The sequence below is a fragment of the Apis dorsata genome, unplaced genomic scaffold (genome assembly GCF_000469605.1).
Source record: "Apis dorsata unplaced genomic scaffold, Apis dorsata 1.3 scaffold_867, whole genome shotgun sequence".
NCBI lineage: Eukaryota > Metazoa > Arthropoda > Insecta > Hymenoptera > Apidae > Apis > Apis dorsata.
This window is the reverse complement of record NW_006263987.1, coordinates 363,920-375,167: the sequence shown is the minus strand read 5'-3', so window position 1 is coordinate 375,167 and position 11,248 is coordinate 363,920. Positions and strand designations below refer to the sequence as shown.

At 38.5% G+C, this 11,248-nt stretch overlaps 1 protein-coding gene across 4 annotated transcripts in view; it reads left to right on the top strand.

Annotated features, from left to right (window-relative positions):
• Positions 1 to 11,248, top strand: part of LOC102676118 (segmentation protein cap'n'collar) — a 76,906-nt gene that overhangs the window by 18,839 nt on the left and 46,819 nt on the right. For all 4 annotated transcript variants that reach the window (XM_006623272.2, XM_006623273.2, XM_006623275.2 and 1 more), the window contains one exon: positions 7,403 to 7,567. In XM_006623272.2, coding sequence (XP_006623335.1) covers positions 7,403 to 7,567 — 165 coding nt within the window. The remainder of the gene's footprint in view (positions 1 to 7,402; positions 7,568 to 11,248) is intronic.

Genomic DNA, 11,248 nt, shown 5'->3' with positions numbered 1-11,248 from the left:
TTTTTTTTTTTCACCATATGAAAATCATTCCATTCTACTAGATACGACGATCCTTAAAACAAGTATCTCTCGTCTTCTTTTAAATCTTTTAGATGACATTTTTACTAAAATTAATTAAATTTTCGCGACATGTAATGGGTAAAATATCATGATCGGTGTGTATCGACAGATAATGAGACATCGGTGGGAAATCGGCTAAGAAGATTTAAATGCAAAATTGAAGGGACGAGTTCGGATGTATTGGAGAGATTTCGTTCTTCGGGTGTTTCACAAAACGTTTCTGGAAATATTTTGACATGGAGCAACGGATCTCCGTGTGATCGATGCCCGTTCCCTAGAGATTACATCGTGAATTGCAGTTTGTTCGCGGCGGACATGTACCGCATAGACTGCGGTTCCCCGCGTTTCATTCTCACAGAAGCGCGGCGGCTCACCGCGAATCAAAGCGCCGCAAACATCTGTTCGTTTCTACAGTTTCTTGGATATTCCACGATTTTTCACGATTCTTCGCGCCGATAATCGTTCCGCGTAACAATTGCCGTTAGATCGTGTTATCCCGATAATTCCAAGTAAGTATTGTATATTAGTTTAAACCGGATCGCAATTGCGATATATTATCGACAGCGGCGAAATATAGATTTTTTTTTAACACGAATATAATTACGAAAATTATAAATTTGAATATTTCTTTTTTTTTTTTTTTTTTATCGATATTCCATGTTTATTTCGAAAAAATTCACGTACGTTTCTGTTACCAAAGTGAGAAAAATCAATCTCGTAAATTAATAAGGAAAATCGTTCTTTGAAACGTATAGTATCGAAATGGGAAGAAAGAAAAATATCGTCCGTGTATGTAAAATTAGTACACGGCAAAGCTAGAATAAATTATCATAGTGCGTGAATTGCGAAAAGCGTGCATCGAGTCGGTACAAATAATTAACGCTTTCGAAAGTATATTGTTCGAGGGGGACACGGAGTGATTAGTTCGGCTAGTCTGACAGTTCAGAATGGTATTTGCACTAATGGCGGCCATAACGAAGTGAAGGCGTCCGTCGTGAAATCGCAAGACCGGTTTTCTTCCGCGCGTAATTACAAGCTTCGAATCGATCGCGTGATAATCTCGGAAAAAATCACACTGGATCTATGGATTTTGTTGCCGATTCGATCAAAAAACGACATTTTTACGAGTTTTCGCGGAAGCGCTGTATACGGTAAGACGTTAATTATCAATGATATTTAAAGAATGGAGTAAGTGAAAAAAAAAAAAAAAATATCTACTTTAAATACTTTAAATATAGAAAAGAAAACAAGTTTGTTGTGTCATATATTAAATCGTATCTATTTCATTTTATATCGCAGTAAGTATTTATTACTAGAATTTTTATCATAAAAAAAAAAAAAGAATTTCTTTTATTCATTATTATGTATAACACAATTGTAAATTATTCGTTTGATATTATTAATTACATGATAATTAACATATGTCTATAAACATGTTTTTAGATAACATTTAGAAATATATTTTCTTTTTGAGAAATTATACTTTTCTTTCGTATTATTAATTATAAAATACTACTATAATTATGTGATCAATTCTAAAATATATGTATTCACATTTAGGATCGAATTATTGTTTTATATATTAAAAATTCGATATAATTTTCGTTTCTATAGTTTGTTGGATATCGCACGACTTTTCACGATCCTTCGATAATAAATTTCGCGTAACAATTGCCGTTAGATCGTGTTATCCCGATAATTCCAAGTATTGTATATTAATTTTCGCGTTGTTCGATAAATAATTCAAATCGATTCGTCCTTTGAAATATATATATATATATATAATATATATAGAATATATATTATATGTATATATATTTATCCATAGTATAATTAAATTCAAATGGTCATATACATAGATAAGATAATAGACTTAAATATAGACATTAGTATGACAAGTTCGAAGCGTTCTTGAAAAACACATACGATAAAGAGCAAATGATAATACTATCGATTGATAATAATAAATTTATAGATTTTTTTCATATTCAGAGATGATTGCATTTCTTTCTCTCTTTTCTTTTTTTTTCTTTCTTTTTTTTTTTCGTCAATCGTTGTTTCTTGTTTCACCTACGACAACGTGCACTTACTCGGTACGAAACGAAAAAAGCGAAGAATACGTGATACATGGGCTTGGCGGTACACCTCGGATACATGGTGGCGTATCGAAGGTTGGGAAAAGAGGAAGAGAGAAAGATAGGGACGCCCCTGTCTGGAGTGAACGTTTCGTGACGGCGTCGTTGCCTTTGTACACGCACCGCCCTTCGATACGAGTATAAGCGAGTATATAAGTACGCATCGCCCTCTCCTATTTCCTCCCTCCTCCTTTCTCCGGTCCCAGTTGCGTGGATACATTATACGAATTACATCGATGATACGTCGATGGGCCACGAGATAGGGGCTGGCTTCCCTTCGGCCCATCGTGTCGATAGCCAAACTATTTTTCTTCGGTTCTCTTTCTTCTTTTTCTTCGCAAAATGATTCATCGATGAAACGATCAACGATGTCCGAATTCTTTAAAAGCGTAATTTCGTATCCTCGTTGTCTTCTTACCTGTTATCGACGAGTAATTATTACGTACGCGTCTACAATTATATTCAACAATTTCAATTTATCAATTTATCGATTTATTATTGAACAGAAATTTTTAGAAAAAGTTTACGGATTTCAATCTATTTTGGACTCTGAATGCTGGTGGAAAAGTAAAGTGCAAAGATGAATCTAGAATGAATTTTTATCTTAGAGATTGTCGTGTCGTTCGCTTTTCAGGGCGCAAAAATAAATGGTGGAAACTATTTTTCGAAAATATCGAACGCAAAAATGTATTGAAAAAGTGTGAAAAATGTGTTCCGTGTAGAGAGGAGGTATGTTCTGGTAGTGATCGGTGCTCTGTGGCAAGACAGGCGTCCCCTAGGATACGCTTCCTCTCTCCCTCCTCGCGTCCCAGATCCTGTAGGATCATTAATCAAATTCCCCTTTTAGCCGCGCCTCCCTCTTCCCCCTCCTTTATCCCCTCTTGGTAGGACGGTTCAGCCGCCATTACTGTACGGCTGCGTGCACGACGCATTAATTAAAACCAGGAAATTAATGCTTTATGCTTTTGAATCTCCTCTCTCGCGCTCTCTCGCGCTCTCTCTTCGCAACCCGCGTTCGGCCTTTAGAAAGTTGCTCAATTTTTTTAATCAACCTTGTAGCGATTCAACTTTTCAATCGCGTTTAACGGGACACTTTTTTCTTTTAACAAAATGTCCTCTCCACCAGCGTGCACCGATCGATTAGATCTCTCTTCCCTATCCTTCGCGATAGCGTTCGTTTCGATTCTCGAAATTCTTTTGTTGACGAACAACAATATACGCGAGTATACGATGAATACAGATTTTCTACCAATTTTGTATTAATCTTGAACCGACTTTTATTGTCGCTCCTTTACATCCTAATTACTTTTCGCCAAATGCGAACAGTAGTAAGTGGCATTCCATTGAACGGATGGAAAAACGGCTCTCTTCGAGGCTCCCTTGTTGGAAAGAAGCGAGAGAAGATAAGTAGGCGTGACCCATGGGACCCATTAGCGGTCAGTGTCTATCTCGGTCTACCGCAAAATAGTCCAAAGCTAGTATTTCTAACTACGCGAATACCAACAATAAGTAATTTATGAACAGCGGGCAAGATTTGCGGAAACATCATTTGCCACGGTTCCTTCCTTTTATTCACGGCCAAGTCGTTGCTTCACAACCAGTGCAGAAAGATCCTTGGCTAGAATTTTTTCATTTACTTTACTCTTCACTTTGCGCTTTGCATCTTTAATCTGATTGAATTTCGCACATTTATTATTGTTCTTCTATATGATAAATATGCATGTGAGAGTTTTCGTTGTATCAAACTGTATAATGTTTAGCAATGGAAATTTAACGGCACCATCACACTTACCACAAACTATTTACGCTTTATCCGCAATTTTGTTCTAATACATTATTTATAATGATAAATATCTGGAAATACCGGGGATTTTATTACTGAGAAAAACAAGTGAATATTACCATTCTTATAAATTGAACGCATTTGATTCTCTTGATTTTTTGAATAAAAATAACGAACGAATTGAAATTAGTTAGATGATTATCTTTATTTACAAGAAAAGTGGAAGTAACCTGTCTGTGGATATATTTTTGGAAATAGAAACGAAAGGGTGGCGTGAAAATCGAGGATAATACCTGGTCAACCTAACGGTAGAACTACCATTAGGCCTATTTATCGTCCAAAGCCAGGTACATCTTGACAGGTACACCGAAGAAGTGCGTCTTTTTAAGATTGGACGCACAACAAGCGTGGAAAGGTAGTAGGCAGAGGTGGCGTTACGCCATAACGAGATTACCGATAAATTTGTAAAGATTACTTATTACCACCAACCCACTTTTCCAACTCGCTACCCACTGTTCAATGAACGCAATTCATCTTGTAGCGATATTTTCTTTTAAAATTTTTACTTCAACCGTTTCGTATCGTGATAGAGATAGAGAAATTATTTTTTTTATTTATATAAATGCTCAAGATATAAAAAAAAAAAAAAGTATGCAAACATGTAATTTTCGAGTATTACTCGAAACTAGGATTTTGCTATCAGATACGAACGCATGTGTACTATTTACGCTCATCGATATTATCTTTTATCGTATTGTCTTTAATCGCTCTGCGGTATCGTATATACCGTCGTTTTATTTTGATCAAATATTGACAACAGCGTCGAAATAACGAATATTTGAATCGTATTAAATGAACGCGATAAAGCAAAATTATCAGTCGAAGAAGTTGTGAAACATTGAAATAACAATTATAGTAAAAAGGAAATTGTAATAGCAAATCGCAAAGCGGAACGAGAAGAGCACACGTGAAAAATCACGTGAAAATAAGGAATCGCGATGTCACGTTTCGACGGTTTTATAGGAAAGAAAATCACCATGAAATTTATAATACTTATTCGCGTTGATAAAACCCGTATTTCGATCATTCTTTCTAGGATATATAAGATATATAACGACGTCTCTTCCAATAACGAAACATAACAGGTATTAATGTTTATGACGATATAAAAAAACTATTTTTATTTTTATCCAAATTTAATAAATTAAAATATCCAAATTTAATAAATAAAAATTTTTACAGAGATTATGATAGACTCAATATCTTACAATCTTTAATTTCTAAGATCAAGTAAGTTATTATGGATAAAACGATTAATTATCGTTTCTTTATTAATCACGTAAGTAGATAAGATTTCGAGTAAATATCAATATCAATGATAAATTTATTTTTATTTATACACTTTACGCGATATATATCTATCGTAATGCAATGTTACGATAACATAATTTCGTAATTTAATAGAACATTTAACCTTTTAAAATTAACTTATTTCTTAATTTAATTTAACAGTTCTTAACTATATTTTTTTTATGGAAAATATTATTATTACGCGATATCGTAGGTATTTGTAGAGAATCGTACGAAAAACTTAACTGATCCCATAATCGATCAAACATCACTCGGTAAAATTCACTCGAACGTAATCGATCTCGTGCTATATACCGTCGATAACTCGTCGTTTCCGCGAAGAAGCGTTTGATTATTGGAGAAGATTGGCCTACACTCGTTGTCATCGGCGACAATGGGGAGAGTAATTACATTATCACGGTGTTGTATGATCGACATTCGATGCAGTAAGTTATAAAACGTACAGTCATCGGCTCGTGTCCCGCAGAAGCAAAGTCTTTTCGAAAGACAGATCGATTTAAGAGCGGCGAGATCGTTACACCTGTTATTCCGAGACGAAGAAACAATCGAGCGGGAAAATATTTTTCAAGATAACTAATTAAGATAGAACCGAAGATCTCGATGCAAGAGATACTCGTTCTTTCTATATCGCATTTTCGAAACATATTTACAACCTTTGATACAACCATTTCTACCGATCTTTCTACGAAAGTCGCTTTTACACGCCAACGAATTTTAGGAGCGTTATTAACTTGGCCATTATAACGAACGATAACGAAAGAGAAGAACTGGAGAGAGAGAGAGAGAGGGAGGGAGGTATGTACGGACGTGTCGATGGAATAATGGAACAAAAATTAAAGGCGTAGGTAAATGCGATTGGCGCGCAGTGGTGGCAGGTGAAATGCGCGAGACGAGCTGAACGTCGATCGAGTCGAGCTCTCTGGACTGTGGGCGCGGCGGATATCCCGCTGTGTTTCTCCAACATGGCCGACATCGTATGCACACCCACGCTGCCTCTCTTTTTCATCGCGTCCTCCATTTCTTTCTCATTCCTTCGCCGCATCGAATTACACGCTCGGTCGAGTAATTTTCGATCCAGCAAATCGTGCACAACAAACGTTATACTCGAGTTACGATCCAAGCCACGCCAAATCGTGTTAAAATTTAACCCGATTACGGATAACGTAATTTACGTTTCACAAAGATTAATGACTAATCCGATTGTATTTTTGATCGTCAACTATTCGATCGTCACCTCTATCGAATTTCCACGAAATTATGTTATATTCACGTACGATAAATACGCGATATATACTATTTATCTAGAAATGAGATCAAAATACCAAGTTCGTGGATGGAATTAACGTTTGTTTCTCGGAATACCTATCGAATATCGAATATTTTTATTTATCTACTCGAAAGATAACTCTAATTTAACGATAAGAGAATCGAATTAATCGCGAAATCTAATTACACTTAGGTATATAGTACGGTAGACGGCGTACTCTCTACTCCTTGCACCGAGCGTAATAACGGCCAGGTTTTAAATTAGCGAAGAAAATCTGTAGATTAGTTAACGAGGTTGAATACGAACTCGGCGAAATTGGCTCAATTAAAAGCTACGGGCCAGCTGTCCTGCCAATTGTGCCCCGTCATGCGATTCGTCCTTTTTCCCAGCTTCTTTCTTCTCCTTCCCGATCTCATCCGTTTCGAGATGCATCATCGATACTCGGCATCATTAATCATGCACTTTTGTACACACACTCGTCGATGGGACTCCCTGCGAGGGACATCTCGGCCGCAACAAAAATGAATCATTTTGATTTTGAACAACTCGATCCGGTGATTGGTCGTTATTAACTTACCTGCGTGAAACGAGAGAGAAAATTTTATATCGCGTTACGAATTTCTCGCGAGTAATGTAAGTAAGAAAACTGAAAAGTAAAATTGTGGGAAATGATCTTTTCGGAAAAGATTTGAATCGAGTAAAATGAGAGAGAATTCGATGAAGTTTTTTAGATTGTAAATTTCAAAGAAATTCTCATACTTAAATTGTTATCGCGTATTGTTTCAGGACATGGATTTAATCGAAGTGCTTTGGAAGCAAGACGTGGATTTGGGATTCACGTTGGTGGAACCGACTACGGCGACGAAGAAGGTGTCTACGGTGGAAAAGGGAACCGACGATGAGATCGAAAAATTAAAAGCTTTAGAAGCGATCAATGGAAGCAACGAAGAGGTTTGTAAATATTTGTAATTACCAACTTTTTTCTTTTTTTGTTTTTTTTTTTTTTTTTTTTTTTTTTTTTTTTTTTTCTTAATCCAACCAATCGATCTTTCGCAACGACTTCGAATCGCGAATCAACTTTGATCAATCTGCGTCGCTTTCTCTCGTTTACAGACCGCAATTAACGACTAATGACTTATTGTTTATCGAGTTTCGTACAAATACTTACTTTCACATTCTCCTCTCTTACGTGTCATTCAAATTCGTACATCTCTTACGTTCCTCTTCCGTTGGATCGTTTCGACGTCCAATCTTTTCTTTATTCTTTTTTCTTACTGCTTATTATTAAAGTTTCGATTTTTAAATCTTTGGTGATCGGGAGGATTATTTGGCGGCGGAAATATCGGCTGGGTGTCTCGATGATGGAAAGTTTGGTCGCGGATCGGAAACAAGGAGGAAAAAAATAAAAAGATTAAGATTCGATCGTATTAATACTCGAGTAGATAGAAGGAAGGAGAGGTAAGCGATCCGTGTCGATAGATCGGTATCGATCGGTCGTGAAGTCGACAGTGAGGCATCAAACAAAAGTGACGCCACTCGTTGGACTAACAGAAGAATTCGACACTCGGGGTGGCTATCTCCTTACGATCTTTTCCACTCGTTTCGTCTTCGTGTAAAAGTCGATTCGATCCTGTTTGAGAAAATAAATACTCGCGTTTATTCGAGTCCATTATATTTTCAAACTTTTCTGCAAAAATTCAGCAGAAACAGCGTTCCTCCTTCGTACGATCTTTTTCAAATCCTTGTTCGAATCTCTGCACGCGCGCTCCATCGTGGCCAATCGATCAAAAACGTAGATCCGAAAAAAGTAGTTATAATCCTGCAAATCCATGGAGGCCGTGTTCGGTACCAGAGAGATTAGATAAGAGTAGAAAGAATCAAGCGACCCGCGCGTTTTCCGATATAATCTCGAACCTACCAAACTATCTGCTTCTCATCTTGTCTTTCGTTTAAATTCCTCGTGAGAATAGTAGTAATAGAAATTTCGAAACTCTTCCCTTTATTCCATTTACTCGATATTGGATGCAAAATTTATACAAGTTTGCGACGAGCTAATAACCGAGCACTTATACTCACACGAGTATAAAGAAGCGTGTAAAACACGCGAATGAAATGATTAACATCGAAGATGAATCATTCTGTACATCGATTATATACATTGACAGGCGTAGTTCGGTTCAATGAATTTCATTTAATCACGATTCCTTTGTATTTTGTTCAACGATGCGATAATTTTCTTGGAAGAAACTAAAATCGTATCTGTCTGCGTTCCCGGCCGATTTAATTCACTTTCTATTCTATACCGTACAATTTTTTTCAACGTCCATTTCCTTCATCGGACGCGTTTCAGTCGATGAACGCGAAGAGCGTTTAAGTATCCACGAGATTCGAACGAACGAGAGCTCATCCATACCATGGTCACCGACAATGACGTTGCACGACGTTCTGGGCGGGTAACCCATCAGACTTCTCGACGTTCTTTCTCTTCTCGTCTCTTCTCTTCTCTTCTCGTCTCTCCTCTCCTCTCCTCTCCTCTCCTCCCTCTTCCCTCCCCTCCTCCCTCTCCTCTCTTCTTTTCGATTCCTTTCTCGCATCCCTATCTTTCGGCTTCTTTCTCCGTATTGTTCCTACGGGTTCCACCTTTGTGAACGCGCACCGCCGTCTTCGAGGGTTCAATAATACGGGGAATATCCTCGATCCTGATCGAAATCGAACACATCGATCCAAAGAACGGTTCGCGAACGAAAGAAGAAGAGGGAAAAAAAGGATTCCATTCTTTTTTGTTCACCGCGTGTATCGACGCTTCACGATTGTCTCCACCTTTCATCTTGGAATTGTTTTAAAAATCCGATTGAAATCCCTCTTTCTTCCCGCCAAATAATCGGATCCCTTCCGTTTTCACGTCGATTGAAATAATATATAATCTTCCTAATCGTTTATCTTCGATTCAATATATAGGATCCAAAATCTATCCGCTTGTTACGTTCAATCGAACGAACGTTTTCCCTAAGATTTTAAACGATCTACGTCCGCAACGATGACAGATTCGCTCTATTATCAATCCTATAGATACGTAAAACAACGTTAAGATGAAACTCGGGATACTCGCGATGTACATTCTCGTTCCATTATATTTGATCGCGGCGGGGATGGCGAGGAAAATGTATTCGTGGAGAAACATCGAAATATATATATATATATATAGTTGGTTGGTCGGCGGGATGCAATCGCGCGGAGGGTGGTTGGTCGAAATGATAGATGTACTTACAGCATCCCTGGAGGCAAGGGGCGGCATCGATAAAGCACGTTGGAAGGAAGAGTTGTTAGGGTGAGAAGCAGAAGAAAGCCGGTTGGTCGCGGGACGCGAGCGAGAAAAAAAGATAGGGGAAGCGGGATGAAAAGAGAGGAGAGGGAGAAGGGGCAAAGAGATTGGAGCAGCGTGGCAGGGGGATTCCGAGGGACGTATTGATGGTCCTGGAAATTGAAAACGCGCCTAGCGAACCGAAGTGGGTTTGGCCCTCCTTTCTCTTCCCTCCTTGTTTCTGTCGGCTGAAATTTAGGGATAAAATGGCGCTCTGTCCGTTACACCTCTCGTATCTCGATATTACTTCCAAACTTGTAAAATTCCACGCCTATCATTTTTTCTTTCTTTCCTTCCTTCTTTCCTTCGTAAACGATAATAGCTCGAGACAAATTCTATTTCGTATGTACAACAGACATGTTCGAATAATCGAACGAATCCAAAGTTATCAATTTTGGAATAAAGATGAATAGTGGCAGTGTCGCGATTTCGAAAAGACGACGGGTTACGAATTATTGGTGGAAGCGTGACTCGGCAGTAATCTGGATAGCGCACACTTGCCGCCGACCCATTGATTTCCGATTCACGGAGATCGGCGCGGATTCTCGATCGCGAGCCGCTCAACAACGAGAATCAGAATCGAGATACATTTGCCGAGATAACGATTGCGATTGCGCGCGATTCTCCCGATCCAAGAACGGGAAGAAATTTGGGAAATTTAGGAGAAAGAGAGAACGCCACGATGCGGTTCGAGCTTCATCTCGCGGGAGTTGTTCGATCGAAGTTGGTATTCATAACCTCTTCGTATATAACGCACCTCTCAACGACGATACATCACGCCGTACGAAAAAGAGAGCGAAGCAACGATGATAGAAGGGGATGAAGAGCGTTGTCCGGGAAAGGGAGAAGAGAGAGAGAGAGAGAGAGAGAAAAGGGAATGGTTGGATAACCACTATCGGAGAGTTGGTATGATTAATGATCGGGTACAATGCTATTTTCATTAAACTCATTTCACTGCAGCCCGTGTATAACGCGCGGCCAACCTATGGTCTCGGCTATACGAGCACCCTTCGCTTCTTTTTCACCGTTGCCGTTAGGTTCTTGATTATGACGTCTCTATGATCCTCGACCTTCACGGTCTCGGATGCCATCCGAGTGAATTCAACCATTGTTGCGAGCCGTCCTTCTCGCTCCTTTCATTATCAACCAAACGGCCACGTTTCGACTGCTCCTCTAAATTCGAAAATGACTTCATCCGTGATCGAATCCCTCCTTTCGATCGTTATTCGTTTTCGTTAAAAAACGACACGGCAAAAATTGCGGTTCGGACG